Genomic DNA, 16,762 nt, shown 5'->3' with positions numbered 1-16,762 from the left:
GACTACTGCCAGACCTAGTATGTGCCACACACGAGTGGTGTAAGTTCGCCATCAAGCGGTCAACGATGGCAGTTGAACCGAGTTCAACCAATCCTAAACTCGATTGCTTTTCCCTCACGACTCGATGGTAAGGTGTACGAGTAGATCACAGCACGAGCGAAATCAGCGCTGATGCAACACATTGACAGGTCCATCCGGCTTCTTTCATTTATCAGTTAAAACCAGTTTCCGCAAGGTAAGGTAAGAAGCCATTCGTGTACTACTGTACCTATAAACAAAATCATTACATGAAGTGGTTAACCAGCAGAACCGTAGGAGTACATTACAGCAAGACCGAATGTGACACATGGTTAGGTAGGCACTACTCGCTAGCAATTGCTGTTGGGATGGTTCATTTAATAAACCTCGATGTGCTAGCTGTGACCCATATGGCAACTAGCTAGCAAGTTAAACCCATTCACGGCACTATGTATATAACTTTTGGGCTGAAGTTGAATAGTCTTATTTGCCCACCCTGCTCTTCATTTTCTTACACAACTGAGTTGTTAGTCATGTACCGTTATCTAAATGGCGAGCTGATTTAGCTTGCCTGACAAACGTTACACGATTGCTGTCACACCGACCAAGTATTATTCGGTTAGGTAGCTCGTTGCTCGAAGTTATCTGAAGTTGGTTCTGATCTTTTGTATTTTGCAAGTCAGCTAACGTGGGCTAGTTGACGGATAGCAGCGCTCCTTCCTTTTGCGTGGGTGTATATATTGCACGTCTTAATACAAGTTGTCCATCTATTCCTTCTGTCCCCAGGCTACACATTTTGGAGACCACCATGGGAGACCAGCTCAGCCCAGATGACAAGTTTCACCTTATCACCAGGAACCTGCAGGTGGGTCACAGCAACACACATACACACACACACAAACACAAGGCCTACATTGGTTATTGTACATTACATTTACATTACATTAATTCATTTAGCAGACACTCTTATCCAGAGCGACTTACAGTAAAGTACAGGGCTATTCCCCCGAGGCAAGTAGGGTGAAGTGCCTTGCCCAGGGACACAACGTCAATAGGCATGACCAGGAATCACACCGGCAACCTTCTGATTGGTAGCCCGATTCCCTAACCGCTCAGCCATCTGACCCCCATTGTACTGTTGTCCTAATACGTGTGGGTGTCTGTGATATGTGCAGGAGGTTCTTGGTGAGGATAAGCTTAAGCAGGTTCTTCAGGAGAGAGAGCTGAAGGTGTACTGGGGAACAGCCACAACAGGGAAACCCCACGTAGCCTATTTCGTACCCATGTCCAAGATTGCGGACTTCCTCAAGGCTGGCTGTGAGGTGAGGAGATCATTCTGTCTGTGGGCATACAGAGACAAGGCTTGTGTCCGTCTCCACTTGCGTGTGTGTGTTGGTGTGTGTGTGTGTGTGTATGTGACATGCATGTGTCTGAATATTTGTGTGTGTTTCCCTACCCGTAAGGGCCTCCCTCACCCCTCTCCTCCCTCACCCCTCTCCTCCCTCACCCTTCTCCTCCCTCACCCCTCTCCTCCGTCACCCCTCTCCTCCGTCACCCCTCTCCTCCCTCACCCCTCTCCTCCCTCACCCCTCTCCTCCCTCAGGTGACCATCCTGTTTGCAGACCTGCACGCGTACCTGGACAACATGAAGGCTCCCTGGGAGCTGCTGGAGCTCCGGGTGCGCTACTACGAGCAGGTGATCAAGGCCATGCTGGAGAGCATCGGGGTGCCGCTGGACAAGCTCAAGTTTGTCAAGGGGACAGACTTCCAGCTCAGCAGGTCAGCCTCGCGCACACACACACACACACACGCACAGTACACACTAGTCTGAGTGGTGTGCTCTCCCAGTAGAGGTGTATTCACAGAGGTGTGCTGTTAAGACCGTTACTGTAAGTCCTGTGTTGAGAAGACGGGTAGTCACGGTAACATTTGCTGAACTTGCTTCCAGTGTCAGTGGTATGAAGTATAAAGGCTTAATTACTGTGATTCAATTGTTATGTGTTTTTTTTTTGCATGTGTCTGTAGCTTTGCTATATTTGTCTTTGTCTGCTTCTACCTGCTGCCCAAACAATTCACCCACTCAAAACAGATACAACAGCACAGATAACAAAGCAAAAAGTTCAGATTGAAACAAATCTGTCTGCTTCATTGATTTTCCTTATACTTTCGTATATCAATACATACTTCGCAACTATCGAAAAATCATTTCGATAATACAATAGATTACTTTCAATATATTTATTTGAGCAATTCTGTAAACCATACTTATCTGCTTGTAATGAAGTAGTGTTCTCGTGTGCAACTATTGCTGATCTCTCTCTCTCTCTCTCTCTCTCTCTCTCTCTCTCTCTCTCTCTCTCTCTCTCTCTCTCTCTCTCTCAGGGAGTACACTCTGGATGTGTACCGCTTGTCGTCCATGGTGACGGAGCACGACGCTAAGAAGGCAGGTGCGGAGGTGGTGAAGCAGGTGGAGCACCCCCTGCTGAGCGGCCTGCTCTACCCCGGCCTGCAGGTACGCCCACACTCAGGAGCTGGGCCTTAGATCTGATGCATGAAGTGAGCGCCTGGATGACTCTGTTGGTGTCTGTGTCTCCCAGGCCCTGGATGAGGAGTATCTGAAGGTGGATGCCCAGTTTGGGGGAGTGGACCAGCGGAAGATCTTCACCCTGGCTGAGAAGGTACCTTCAACCCGCCTATTCCTGATCCCTCCTACTTTGTGCTGTCGTTCAGAAGGGGTTGTGGGTGAAGTGTTTTATCATTTGAAAGGCGTTTTAATCGTTTATCTGTGCGACTCTCTATCTCTGTCTCTCTGCAGTACCTTCCCTCCCTGGGGTTTGCCAAGCGTGCTCATCTGATGAACCCCATGGTGCCAGGCCTGACAGGCAGCAAAATGAGCTCCTCTGAAGAGGTGAGGAACCCTCCATCCATCCAGCCAAACATCCATCCACCCACCCATCCATCCAGTTTTTCTTGTGCCGAGTGTTACCACTTACAAACGATTTCCTGTTCCTGCAGGAGTCTAAGATTGACCTGTTGGACAGGAAGGAAGACGTGAAGAAGAAGCTGAAGAAGGCCTTCTGTGAGCCCGGGAACATCCAAAACAACGGAGTCCTTTCCTTCGTTAAACACGTCCTCTTCCCCCTGCACGGAGGTGAGCTTTCACCCCCCTCTTCCTCTCCTCCGCCTCACCTCTCCCCCCCAAAGAACCATCTTGTGCAGTCAACTAATGTCATTGTGTTTTTATTTTAGAGTTCACCATTAAAAGAGATCCCAAGTTTGGAGGAGATCAAGTCTTCACAGTATTTGAGGAAGTGGAGAAGGACTTTGCAGCGGAGGTACAGTGTAGAAATCCTTTATTTTGTCAACTTTTTTTCCTGCATTTTTGGCCTAAATGCTTCACTGTCCCACAATGCCTTGTCGTGACCCCACGCTCACCTCTGACCTGTCAGCTGATCCACCCTGGTGACCTGAAGGCCTCTGTGGAAGTGGCCCTCAACAAGCTGCTGGATCCCATCAGGAAGAAGTTTGAGTCTCCTGAGCTCCGTAAACTCACCAACACGGCCTACCCAGACCCCTCCAAAACCAGTGAGTATCAGACTCTGCCTCACCCCTCTCTCGCCCCCCTCTCACCCCTCTCTCACCCCTGCCTCACCCCTCTCTCACACCGGTCTCACCCATCTCTCACCCCTCTCACCCCTATCTCACACCCGACTCACCCCTCTCACACACTCCCCTCTACCACACTGCTATATCCCCCTCACCCTGAACTCCTGTGTGTGTGTGTGTGTGTCTCTCCAGAGGCCGCAGGCAAGGGGAACCCCAAGGCAGGGGGGGAGGATGATGACCTAGTCCCCTCTAGACTAGACATCCGGGTGGGGAAGATCATCAGCGTGGAGAAGGTAGGATGGTGGATCATCTGCATGTACCTCAAAAAAGATTTAAGGCAGTAGACAGATTCTCATCACTTTGGTTCCTGTCACTCCTGGTCATGAGATTTCACTGGTAGTTCCTGACCCGACCGGCTTCCTTTCACGTCTCAGCACCCAGACGCTGACTCGCTGTACCTGGAGAAGATCGACGTGGGGGAGGCGGAGCCCAGGACGGTGGTGAGCGGGCTGGTGGCCTACGTTTCCCAGGAGGCACTGCAGGACCGGCTGGTGTTGCTGCTGTGCAACCTGAAACCACAGAAGATGAGAGGGGTGGAGTCTCAAGCCATGCTGCTCTGTGCCTCCATGTGAGTCGGCTTTCTCTCTCAAACAAACACTCGCACACACACTCTCACACATTCACACACTCGCTCACACACGTACATACACTGTCTCAGCAAAGTCGAATCCCTGTGCATTGTATCCTGATTCGCTGGTGGCTCTCGCTGTTTTGATTGGCTGTGCTCAGTGAGGGAGAACCCAGGAAGGTGGAGCCTCTTGACCCCCCGGAGGGGTCGTCGCCAGGGGAACAGGTCTTTGTGGAAGGGTACGAGGCAGGCAAGCCAGGCGACAAACTGAACCCGAAAAAGAAAGTGTGGGAGAAACTCCAGGTATGACAACTTCCTGTTTCCTGTCAGTTATTTTACTATACTTCTACACGTATGTATGTATATGGAACACTATTATTTTATTTTTATATGCCATTTCTACCACACACTCATATGTCTTTCATGTGTTGTGTATTTATATGTATTAAACGAATAAAGAACAAACAGCTTATATATGTGACAAGACGGGTGAACCTGTGTGTTTGTCCTTTGCAGGTCGACCTGAAGGTGTCCGGGGAGTGTGTGGCCCAGTGGCAAGACAAGAACCTGATGACAAAACTAGGACAGATCACCTGCAAAACACTGAAGGGGGGAAACATCAGCTAATCACACATTCTCTCTCTCTCGTGCTCTCAAATACGCTCTCTCCATACCCACACACTGTCCTACGTTGCTGCTCCAAGTTACAACCCCACAAACTTGTCACCATGGGAACAGCACTTGACAGTCTGCATTCTCTAATGTGTTTTCATGTGGAGTGGAATGAAGCTCTGTCGGTTGTTTCCTGTGTAAATGTCAAGGTTGTTCTTGATATATCAGGAAACTGAGGAAGGTTGATGTTGCATATGCAAATTCTTGAGGATCTGGAACATTTTGTGATTGAGTGGGATGTTGTCTTGTGTTATTTAACAAGTGATCAAGTTAACGGTTGTATCTAGCATCAGGTGCACTGTAAAGGAAATCAGACTACAATGCCATCAAATCTTTCCATTTGGTTCTTACCTTCTTAAACAAACAATTAGCCTCACTTTCAGCGTGTCAACTGTCACACAATATTGAGTCATCTGTACATGAATAAACGCTGGTTAAACTCTGGGATTGGGCACTCTCACGAGTGTGTCTGATGCTGAAAGCTGATCATGCTGTGATCATGGTTGATGATGTCATTGTCTCAAAGAAAAGATGAGCAGAGATGGCAAAAATTCTATGATGGAATCTTATGAGATAGGGTGCCTACTCTAACCTGTTACTCCTCTAAAATGTTTTATAACATAGAGGAAATGCAGAAACGCACAACAGCAGCTACATATAGAAAATACCCCCAAAATAATGTTTTATATTTTTAAATACCCACTTTTTGCGCCACTGCTTGGGGGGGGGGGGGGGGGGGGTTGTATCAAAGACAAATACTACACCCTCTTTTGGTTTATTGCTTCACCACTGGAACTGGTTTAATTTCTAGATCATTTATCACCATAATTGCCCCCTCAAGATATCTGCCAGCCCACCCTTCCAGAGCTGGCAAGAACCGGGCCTGTATAAGCCTATAGGCCTATGTTGCCTGTGTGTGTTATATCTTTTTTCTTATTTTTATTTACAAGAATGCTGCTTGATGTTGGTGGCAAATAATAATTTACGTTTGTTATTTGAAGGTGTTTGAGGTGAAAATTCCTCCCCTTCAAAAAAGTATTTAAAAAAAGTATACATTTGGAAGCTTCGAGATTGTGAATCTCCGTAAAATCCGAGTCTGGATGATGACGTATAATCGATAAAGAGTTGATGACGTTCTGCGTGTGATTTAGCCGCGTTTTCTGTTGATAGAAATGAACGGGAGGAATTTGCGTATAAACTGCACGTAAAACAGGGATTTGGCGAATATATGGCACGTAAAATAAAAGTGTAAACCCGTGTCATAGATACGCAGAAATATGAGACTGGGTTTGGTGTGTAGGGTGCATAAGGCGCACCTGCTCTCAGTGTGACGTAAACCAACCTGGCCAAGTGTTCAACCACACACCACACAAGGGAAAAGGTGGGATTTGTAATACACTTTAATCATGTATACTCTTTTCATAACAAAGAAACAGCTGTACATTATTCTAAATGATTTAAAATCATCACTTATACATGGCATTAAGACTTGTGGGTAGAGTCAAAAGAAAATATTTAAGGGAACTTTGATGGGCGTGTGGGTAGCATGAAATTGTACAAAGTTGAGCAAATGGTTCCACAAAGGGCTGAGGTGTAGATAATATGATTCAGGTAAGGTATGTAAGTAGTTTTAACAAGGACAACTTCTGCTGTCGCAATTGATTTCCTTAATCCAGTGTGTCAATCAATATTTTAATGTGTGATGATAAAATATAAAAATTGCATTCCTAAATGTAAATCTACAATATTTTGTAACAATGGCATTCATAACCACAATATGCGTTTTACAGAAATGGACATTGCTTATAGACAAAGAATGTGATCTAATACAAGAAAACATAAATAAAATAAAAACTGAATTGAGTCCATAAATAGTGTATTTAAATGTGTAAGCAGTCTAGTCTAGAAAAATATTGTGCCCCTCCAAATTTGGAGGTCAAGAACTTGGAAGCGACTATTGTTGTTTTAACATTGCTTCCAGAAAGACTACCATGGTTACTTTGGAAATACTGTTGTACTTAGCCTTCAACATCTCACTGTATGTGACTCAAAAAGTGCTTAACAACTGAAAAGTGGTCTTTAATCTAAGGTTTTTTAAGCATCCCTTTTTCTCATTTACCAACAAACACCTTTTTCAACAAAATTATACCAAATTATATTGAAGTGAATCATTTGTCTTCTCAGAATCTAATGATCAACAAGAATCCAAAGGATCCAATCATATTTGAAATTTGAATATCAATTGTAGTTGTGGCCTATTGTTGGAGTCAAAATGAGAAAAATGCATGTTTTATTTTTTTCCAAGAAATCCTAGTTCAGTAAAACTAAAATCAGACAGCTTTGAATGATAATATACAACAACAGAGAAGTGACTGGTTGCAGTGACTTCTACCTACTCCGGCCCTTAGAGGGCGCTCTTCCCTAAACATTACGTTAGATTGCCTTATTTACAAAACCTCCTGCTGCAATACTTCCGTTGTGCTGGAGGGACAATGCTAGAGCAGACTGGAAGACATGAAAGTCTAGAAAAATACTCCAGAATAAAGCTATAACATCAAATAAATGGAGACCGATTTTTTTGTTGTTGTTGCATAAATATAGGCCATCATAGGCTAAGGCTTGTGGTGTACAGAAGACTGTGTAGACACATTGCAAAACTCGGATGTTGGAAGTTCCCTCTCGTCTCTCTCTCTTTCATTAAGGATCCGGTCATTCCTAGTCTTGGCTTCATCCTTCTGGCTTCAGCTCAGTCCACATAAGCGTATGTCTCAAAATGGCAATAGTCAACAGTCTGAAGCCTCTGGATTACCTGAGGGTGGGGAGGAGGGGGGGGGGAGGTTAGACAAGGCTTGGATGGCCTCTCTACATTCAGTTACAGTATCAGAAAGGACTACAGCGTTCTGTGTTCAGAGCTAATTTAATCAGTGCCACGTGATCCTGATCTTAACTATGTTAGTGCATCTTGAAGCACATGCTAGTTAATTCGACTTGGGACATAAGACAAGCAGGCAGGCAGGCCTATCATTTCCCCCCTATTAACAGAGAGACAGGACTGCTGAGAAGAGGGGGGGCATTTGTGCTGCCTCTTAAGAATGTTGTGCTGTCCTGTCAACCATGTAGAGGTACATTACTCAGCATCTGGGTATAGTGCTAGCACCTGCATTCTTCCATTTCATGACTCAACAGTGAGACATGATGGCTATTGATCTGAGGTAACATGCCTCTTTCAATGTGCATCTTCGAAAGCATACATTCTATACATTATATCATGGTGAAAGAAGTGTTGTTAGTATTGGTTTGATTCTTACACTCTGTCTGCTGGTTTAGAGACGCCAGCTGGCTAGCAGGCTGCACAGCGTCTGTGCTTCTGGTAGCTTCTGCTCCAATCTTCACTTCCCCTTCAGAACACGCAGGCATCTCCTGCAGGTTGGTAGTTCCAGGGGACGGTTTCCTGGCAACAGGTGGCGGAACTTTGCCAGGCTTTCGTAACAATTGAGATTTCTGGCCGACACCGTTGGAGGCGGGAGCAGTGGCTTGTCCTGAGACCTGCATGAGCTCGGTGGCCAGGCTTTGCCTGAGGCTTGCCTGAGCTTCTGGGGAAGAGGCAGTTGGCGTTTCAATGATTACCTTGGTTGCGCTCCTGGAGAAGATGAAGCTTGCGGCGGAAGCAGGGGACTTGTGTATGTCCCCTCCCCCTTCAGGTGACTTCAGGGATTGCACCCCAGGTTCGCCAGCGCTGCTGCTGGTAGTGGATGATGTGGAGGAATGCATTCTCAGGCGGCTAGGGAGGCCGTTTCTGGAAGACATGGCGGCTGTTTTCATACGGATAGCCTCCTGCAGTCGCGTGGATGGGGCGTTAAGCATCACAGACGGAGACTTTAGTGATGGATGAGGGGATTTGAGTGACAGAGACTTCCTAATGGGTTTCTGAGGCATGATTTGGGCTCCTGGGGTTGACGTTAAACTCTGTTCCTGACTCGACCCGTTGCTCGAACTGCCCTCTGATTGGACGTTGGCCTGCTCCTCTCCAACATTGACAGATCTGAGCCGTACCATCTGGAGCAGGGAGGGGGTGACCAGGGGAATGTTGGCGTCCTCTTTTGGGATGGGCGAACTTTTGTGTCGTGACAGAAGCTCTTTGTTCTTGGCCTCCCGGTTCATCAGACTGGGCTGCCTCCTGAAAGTCACTCCGGGGCCTGATTGGTTCTCGGCTGGTAGAGGGGGCGGAGACAGAACATTGATCGGGGGAGGACATGGAGCACTCACAGGAGGATGAGAGGGAGGTTGATCTTCAAATGGTATAGGGGGAGGTAGGGGGATGCTAAGTAGAGGTACCAGGGGATAACTTCCAGAAGACTCCTTCACTGATATTGTTGGTGGTGGGGGAGGTGCCTCAAGTGGTGGAGGGGGTGGGAAATGTTGTAAATGGCAAGTATCGATTAAGAGATCGGTCTCTTCTTGGTTTGTCATTAGCTCTTTGGTGACACCTTCCTCTCTTTCATTGTTGAGAATTGAGTCAACAATTGGTGAACCTGGTGAAGTTAGTTGATGGTCTGATTCTCTGACCTCAGAGATGATGGTAGCAGTCTTCGATTGACCAGCTACTTCCGGTCTAGACTGTTCCATACCAATCTGAACTGCGACGGAGGACACATCTGTACATTCCCCGTTCATTGTGGCTCCAACCTCATCTATAGCTTGAGTGGCATCGTCAGGGACCGTCATGATTGAGGAGCAACTCTCCACCACATCTGGCAAGCACTCCGTCGTTAACGGAGGAGGTGGAGGTGGGAAATCCATCTCTTCTGGTCCGTCGAAGACAGCGTCCAAAGGCGGCGGTGGAGGAGGCCAGCTGGTTTCCATCATGGAGACTCCCTCTTCCTCAACCACCACACTCTCTTCAGATGGGCAAGAGGACACTGAAGATGGAGGGGTCTTTTTGAGGGGAGGAGGGGGTGGGTGGTGGGCTGGAGGTGGAGATGGTGGAGGGGAGATCTTGTCCGTTTTAGGAGGATCCACAGACAGAGTTTGCATGGTTAGCCGAGATACAGGAGGATTCTCTTGAGTGTTTTCAGTATTCACTTCACCCTCCTTACACTTGCAATCTGCTTCGACCTTAGGGACTAAGGCAGATCCGTTCCCTGCAGGTGACTGCACAGTCACAGTTGTTGTGACGTTGTCAACCTGTTTCTGTTGTTGACACTCAGCGGACTTAACGTGTTCTTTTCTTAGCAACATTTGGGTACTTTTCTTCATGACAGGAGGAGGTTCTTTCTTTGCTACAGCTAAACATTCTAGTCTCTCACTCTCCTTAACTGGACCGCTACAGTCCTCCTGTCTCTGGATCACCTCCCTTGCTTCGTCTTTTTCAGATACCGATAGACTTCTTTGCTCTTTACTCAGACATTCAGCACTTTTACCTTCCTGACTGACACGCTCGGGATTCTTCACCAACTGTAGTTCAGCTTTCTCCGATGAAGGCAAAACAGCTTCCTCTACTAAACGCTGTTCAGCTGGAGGACCTTGGGACTTGTTGCTAACTTCAGTCTGAGTCGTTGCCTTTGTTTTGGTGTCTTTCAACTGGTGTTGTGTCTGTAGCTGGGCTAGCCTAGTGGCGTTTGGGCAAGGACCGCACAACAGCTCAAAAGTCCGTCTGTTGTGTGCCCAGGTTTCTGGAGGAGGGGGGGAGGGGGCCTTGACCTTGGGGGGTGGCGGAATGTTGAACAGCTCTCGGATCACCGCTGTTCCAGGCGAAGGGGCCTGGTTCGACACCATCGCCTTCTTGGTTGTCATAGCCACAGGGGGCGGGGATTCCTGCTGAGGCGGACTGGGACTATTGGCCTGTGCCTCGTGATTGACAGGTTCAGAGGTGGAGGAGGATAACGAGGTGAGAGAGGACGACGCCGAGGCCGCAGAGGAGGCTCTGGAAGCAGATCTCTCTGGTTTCACCGGCTTCTTCTTCTGCTTTCCTGGGCAGGGAGATGTGGGGCAGATCCCTTTGGGGGAAAGTGTAGGGGTGCCACTCTGACTGGAGTAACCACTGGAAGGGGACATGGTCCTTTCAAATTTCCCCCCTTCGCAGGGTGTGTTCTTTGGGGAGGAGTTGCTGGAGACAGCCTGGGGCTCTGGTGCATCCCCAGCTCCAGAGGAGGTCTGTGTTGGGCTCAGACCAGACGAGGCTGAAGACCTGGATTCCTCCAGAGATCTAGAATCCGGAGAGTCCGAAACTTGGGCCGGACACTGCGACGTATCCAATGCCACGCGATTTTCTTCCCTGACCGGACTGTGTGTCCCAGCCTCCACCTCTCCAGACAAAGAATCACTGAGGTCTTTGACATCCGCCAGCTCTCCGGACCGACTCTTAATCACCGTGTCATGATGCAGTGAGTTGGTCCTACGAGGTGGAGCCGGGGGTAACTTGGTCTTCATAATGGACAGGCTGCGAGTAAAAGACCGGCTGTTCCTAACACTGTCCCCCCCTAAGTTCTCCCCAGCACTCGCAGACCCTGATATACCATGCTCCGAGCCCTGACCACTTCCGCCAATGCTGCTGGTACCACTAACCCAACTAGCTGAGCTCTGAAGGCTCACCAGGTCCTGGTCTCCGGCAGTCAGTTTGGACTGACTCCTTTCCCTGACATGGCTCATCATCTGGGCCTTGCCCCTGCCGGGACTCCCCTTAGAGGAGATGGTGGAGGAGTTTGAAATGATAGTGTCAGAGGATTGCGATTGGTTCCAGTTGGAACCGGAGGCTGCAGGTTGGGCCGCTGTGGGGTTGCTGTGGAAACTGTCTGCGTTGGAACCATCGCCGCCCAGCCTCCGTGATGATGCGGGGCTGGCGGAGGACCCGCCAGACCCCAGGCTGCTCCGGCTGACTGCGCATCCGCATCCACCGTGGTTGACGCTGTTGCCACGGTTTCGGATGTTGCTGCGGTCGATCTGTATCACGTCGATGGAGGCTGGGAGGATGGCGTTAGGGATGATCTTGGAAAGGTAGGTGGCCTGGGGTGAGATGGACATCACTGGACCCTGCGATTACAATTACAAAAGTTTTTTTCACGGTAAATGTATTATAACAAATCCATCAATACAGCAGAAAATACATAAGATGGAGTAACAGAAAACAAGTGTAAAGTTCTATATAGAATCATATATATAGTATATATATAGTACAATATAATGTGCATCCTATTGGACATACATAGGGCTCATGGAGGAAGGGGAAGCTGTTGGAGGAGGAGGGCGATGTCATGCCTGGAACGGCCAGGGATTTGGGCCTCTTCGAGGAAGCAGGAGAGAGCCTGGAGCCAAAACGATGGTGGCTGAAGTCCTGCTCGTCCTTATACACCACCTGGAGGTGATGGCGCAGTAGCTGCTCCTCTCTCGACGTCTGCTCAGACCACAGCAGAGGAAACGGAAAAAGGAAACTTCTATTTTAGAAAAAGGAACAAAACGAGAGAGAGAGGGAATTCGAGGTAGAAGTGACTCTTTTCTGAAAATCTCACCTCAAGATCTAACAGGTGCACCCTCGCTCCCTCGGGACTGCCCACGGCAGTCTCACCATCGATGGTGGGAATGACAACAACGCCCTCGCTGACCAGTCTGCCACCGTTGGGGAGCTGGGAGGACGCCCCCTGCTGGTACATAGACCCTCGGTGCAAAGCTGAAACGACGATGGAGAATAAGGTATCGACAAATATGACGCGTTCAGGCAGACATGGCCTGATGTTCGGGTCCTGGGAAGTTGGTGATGCTGTATGTGCTGGGCGTACCTAGTTCCCTCTGGACCTGTTGGGGTATGCCCGTGATGGTTGTCCTTCTGCTTCGCTTGCGGTTCTTGTCGAATCTCTTCACCGGGTTCAGAGGCTTGAACGTAGAGCCTGGAGAATGAGATGGTTTGTGAAGGATTTCAAAAGGAGCGAGATATATGAGAGAGGGATCAGGGGCTGAAAGTTGAAAGAGATGGGGTGATGAGAGTGGCGCCTAGGAACCGAGAGTCGGTTGTGCTACATTAGGATTGTAGACACTCTTGATGTGAATCTGTTACGCTCTGTAGGAATGGATGAGAATAACAATCAGATTGGGAGTGGGAGTGAAATGATGGTGATTGCAAATGTCAGTGTGTGCGGTTTGGGCAGATACACACACACCGCACACTCACACATACACACATACACACAGGCACGCTTTGCCTTCCAGCTGTGACATACCAGGCACTGGCCTTAGATATGAAAGAAATTCCAATTCTGTAATAAGCTGCAGCTGTCTGTCTGTGTGTGTGAGTAAGTGAGGGCTGTAGAAAACTCTTCTGGCTTTGATGAAACATAATTGACACACATCATAGACAGCATGCTGCTGGGAGTCAGGTATGCATGTGAAACACCCACCTCTCACTCCAGATAAAACAGACCATACGTAAACAAAGATCAAACTACTGTACGGACCCTGAGGCTTGAGCTCACTGGCTCCGTCTCGTTCATCCCACGCTTACAATCACACGCAACCAAAACACGTCATCGTCAAAAACACAAACCAAAAGCATATTTTTTTTTTTTTCGACTGGACTTTTCGTCCGATCGCTCTACCTTGCCGCGTGAGCACAGGCCTGTCGGACGCCGCCGCTGGCGCGGATGAGGTTGCCGCGGCAACAGAATTCCCGGTCGTGTTCCCGGGTTCCGGAGATCCGTCCTTGTCTTTGGGGCAGGAGGATTCCGACGTCGTCTGGAGAGTGCTTGTGGACTGCACAGACAGGCCCAGAGAGAGAGAAGGGAGCGTTCGTTAGGGTTCGGGGAGGCTAGTGATAAGACTCAGTCGCTGAGGTCGACAAACCAAAACACTTACGGCAATGCTCTGGTCATCTTGGACTTCTTCTCCATTCAAGTGCTCTGCGAGAGAAAATCAAAGGTTCAGTGCCAGTGATGGAACCACAGTGGTGTCGGGCACTAAGCTCAGCTGTTCTTCCTAGTAGCTACTTATGTCCTCTACGGAGCGGTCGTATGGGTGGGGCTGGAGAGGTGGTGGAGTGGGAAGGCGTTTTACCAGTCAAATTTATTTCGTTGTTTACGGCAACAAATTTGGAGTGTATGTACAGAAGGTGAAGCTGTCGTCCATTTAATGCTACCGAAGGTAGCGAGTTCGATTCCCGGCCGTGTCAAATGACGTTGTGTCCTTGGGCAAGGCACTTCACCCTACTTGTCTCGGGGGAATGTCCCTGTACTTACTGTAAGTCGCTCTGGACAAGAGCGTCTGCTAAATGACTAAATGTAAATGTATACAAGTCTGTATTTTGGCTACTTTGCTGCGGGGCTTTGGGTCAGAGCCACACCTTCCTGTTGCTGGATCTTGAGGCCCTCCTGGGCCTCCGTGTGCAGGGCCTCCAGGTACTGAGGCCGGCTGCCCTCGATGAACACATTCTCCTGGTAGTGCTGGGAGGCCGTGTAGTGCACTGTCAGACGCTTCTGTTCGTCCTGTCCCTTGGGACCTGACGAGAGACAGAGAGACAGAGAGAGAGAGAGACAGAGAGAGAGAGAGGTTCAGATATCCACAACAACGCTTGTAGGCACCTAAATGTTATCTCCTCTCCTGCCATAATCCTCAGGATCTCTTGACGGAGATCGGCTGACTTTGGTAGCACTTGCGTAATTAGTGGCTGGATGGCACCAATCTAGTGCTAGGGTCACCGAGGCAAACCTGTCACCGGCAACCGGTTCATTAAAGCTTTAAATCACAAGGAAGTCCTCTGAGATAATCTACTGTAAATGGGGGGGTGCAGATTCTTTCTATTCAGGAGCAGCTTACACCCTGCTCTCTCTCCCCCTGCTCAATCTACATGTCTCTCTCTCACTTATCTGGCTTCTCATCACACACACACACACGCACACACACACACACACACACACACACATCTAAGGATGGCCAGGGGAGCTCACATCAGATGCACTGCTGAGTTTTAGCTGGTGAGGTGAGGTGAACCCTCAAGCTGTACTTGAATCAGTTTGAATTCCACCTGGCACCCAGTGTAATCAGCTAACGTAAGAAGTCTGTCAACACTATGCAGTTTTGCGTACATATCTGTATTTGTGTATCATATCAGTGAATATAGATTTGAAGATATATATATATGTTATACAATAAATGTGTCTTTCTGTGTACTGATGACACTGCTCATGCTCTTAATCTGACGAGATCAGACAGGCAGAGCAGACGTCGGTGCCTCGGCCACTCATTAGATAAACCTGGATTGACTAATCCCTAGCATATCTCACCCCAGGTAGTCCAAATGGGATTGCTTCACTTGGATCGGCCTCAGATTAAGATGCCACAGCACCTCCGTAGAAGCGCGGCCGTGAGCCTCGTTTACCATGGCAACGCCCTGATCTGATACTGCTCTCGTGTGTACGGGTGCAACGGAGAGGAACGTCAAAGAAAGAGGTTGGAGAGACCAGCGAGAGGAGGGGTCGGGTCGGGGTACAGGCAGCGATCCTGGGATGAGGGGCCTCACGAGGGAACATTTGGGAACTGGTTAGACCCTTCACCGTCACTCCCCCAGGTCCCCTGACTAACTGAATGTCACAGAATGGTGTCACGTTTCTTCCTTTTTGTCCCACATAACACTGTCTCTCAGTCTTTCCTGGTGATGTAATCACCTGTGCGTGTTCGCATGCATGCGTGTGCATGTGGCGTGCGTGTACGTGTGAACGTGTGTATGTGTCAGGTCCAATCCCCTCACACACGGGTAAGTCCATCACTCTTAGCTTGTCCAGACACAATGACCCCTGCTGTGAGGGTCTGTGGGTTTGTCTAATACTGACGCCATAGGCTACCTTCTGCGGTGAACTGATGCTAAGAGTTCTTCTCAGACGGAAATATACGACTGAGCCCAGGCTCCAAAGACACATTTACATTTAGTCATTTAGCAGACGCTCTTATCCAGAGCGACTTACAGTAAGTACAGGGACATTCTCCCAGAGGCAAGTAGGGTGAAGTGCCTTGCCCAAGGACACAACGTCATTTGGCATGGCCGGGAATTGAACCACCAACCTTCTGATTAATAGCCCGACTCCCTAACCGCTCAGCCATCTGACCCCCCACACACAGCACACATAGACATAAACAGTGTCTATGTGCTTCAACACAGGATGGGGAGAACACAGGGTTAGCACTGGGTAAACGGGTTCATTTACCAGTAACCGTGAAGTCCACTCCCCCCTCTAAAAGCTGTAGGGCTCTGGTTGATTAAGATGGTTAACTCCCCTGCTGGGAGATCAACTATACCGCTCATCCCATCAAGATCCCTGACTGGACCAGGCTCCAACTATCACACACTACCATTAGCTGCTACTCTGCAGTGTGTTAGCGTAGCAGTAATGCAATTATGTATAGTGACACCTTGTTGTGACAGATACTACGCAACAAACCCTGTTAGAGAACCCCTCCCTCTCCAAAATAAGAGAGAAAAAGAACACACATATATAACCTCTTTGTATGTAGAGATAGAAGATATAAATCGAACCCTTTCTCCGTATCAGGATGATGAAACTTAACCCCTCAAGTTCCCTGAGATACAGATATTCCGTAATTCAAACAAACCCAGCAGTCAGAAGTAACCACAACCTGAGACGTTTACCACCGGCGCACAACTCCAAGACTTCTGCATGCTGTCGCTAGCCATCCCACCCCCCGGTGAGTCTCTGCTCTACTCACCTTTCTTCTTGAAGACAGAGAAGAGAGAGCGAATGTTTTTCCTCAGGTAGACCACCATGTCTAGACCACCATGTCTAGACCACCATGTCTAGACTGGCATCATGGTAGAGGAGAGAGCTACACAAACTGCTGCAG

At 48.6% G+C, this 16,762-nt stretch overlaps 2 protein-coding genes across 3 annotated transcripts; one reads left to right on the top strand and one right to left on the bottom strand.

Moving 5' to 3' along the window:
* The first annotated feature begins 156 nt into the window (after positions 1 to 156).
* Positions 157 to 5,368, top strand: yars1 (tyrosyl-tRNA synthetase 1). 2 transcript variants are annotated; one of them, XM_067255693.1, is made up of 14 exons: positions 157 to 235; positions 805 to 883; positions 1,194 to 1,340; positions 1,622 to 1,797; positions 2,401 to 2,530; positions 2,616 to 2,696; positions 2,834 to 2,926; positions 3,034 to 3,169; positions 3,268 to 3,353; positions 3,468 to 3,603; positions 3,817 to 3,917; positions 4,059 to 4,252; positions 4,414 to 4,555; positions 4,769 to 5,368. In XM_067255693.1, the coding sequence occupies exons 2-14, from the start codon at positions 827 to 829 to the stop codon at positions 4,877 to 4,879; spliced, it is 1,590 nt and encodes a 529-aa protein (XP_067111794.1). In that variant the 5' UTR covers positions 157 to 235; positions 805 to 826; the 3' UTR covers positions 4,880 to 5,368. The 2 variants fall into 2 exon arrangements, with proteins under 2 accessions (XP_067111794.1, XP_067111793.1); XM_067255692.1 differs by having other exon boundaries at positions 162 to 240.
* Positions 5,369 to 6,311: 943 nt separating this feature from the next.
* On the bottom strand, positions 6,312 to 16,685 carry nhsl3 (NHS like 3). The gene is made up of 9 exons (XM_067256130.1): positions 16,628 to 16,685; positions 14,250 to 14,405; positions 13,766 to 13,809; positions 13,510 to 13,663; positions 12,697 to 12,804; positions 12,430 to 12,587; positions 12,126 to 12,314; positions 8,233 to 11,953; positions 6,312 to 7,733 (listed from the first exon to the last, which is right to left on the bottom strand). The coding sequence occupies exons 1-9, from the start codon at positions 16,683 to 16,685 to the stop codon at positions 7,708 to 7,710; spliced, it is 4,614 nt and encodes a 1,537-aa protein (XP_067112231.1). The 3' UTR covers positions 6,312 to 7,707.
* Positions 16,686 to 16,762: the final 77 nt, after the last annotated feature.

Source organism: Osmerus mordax, chromosome 18 (genome assembly GCF_038355195.1).
Source record: "Osmerus mordax isolate fOsmMor3 chromosome 18, fOsmMor3.pri, whole genome shotgun sequence".
NCBI classification, from domain to species: Eukaryota; Metazoa; Chordata; class Actinopteri; order Osmeriformes; family Osmeridae; genus Osmerus; species Osmerus mordax.
Note: the sequence above shows the minus strand (reverse complement) of the source record. Positions and strands in the feature narration are given on the sequence as shown.

Coding starts and splice junctions, on each gene's coding strand:
- yars1 (XM_067255693.1), top strand. CDS start 827: ATGGGAGACCAGCTCAGCCCAGATGACAAGTTTCACCTTATCACCAGG. Junction 2,697..2,833: donor TCTTCACCCTGGCTGAGAAG/GTACCTTCAACC, acceptor GTCTCTCTGCAG/TACCTTCCCTCCCTGGGGTT. Junction 4,253..4,413: donor ATGCTGCTCTGTGCCTCCAT/GTGAGTCGGCTT, acceptor GGCTGTGCTCAG/TGAGGGAGAACCCAGGAAGG.
- nhsl3 (XM_067256130.1), bottom strand. CDS start 16,685: ATGGTGGTCTACCTGAGGAAAAACATTCGCTCTCTCTTCTCTGTCTTC. Junction 13,810..14,249: donor CAAGATCCAGCAACAGGAAG/GTGTGGCTCTGA, acceptor TTTCTCTCGCAG/AGCACTTGAATGGAGAAGAA. Junction 12,588..12,696: donor ACAGGTCCAGAGGGAACTAG/GTACGCCCAGCA, acceptor TCGTCGTTTCAG/CTTTGCACCGAGGGTCTATG.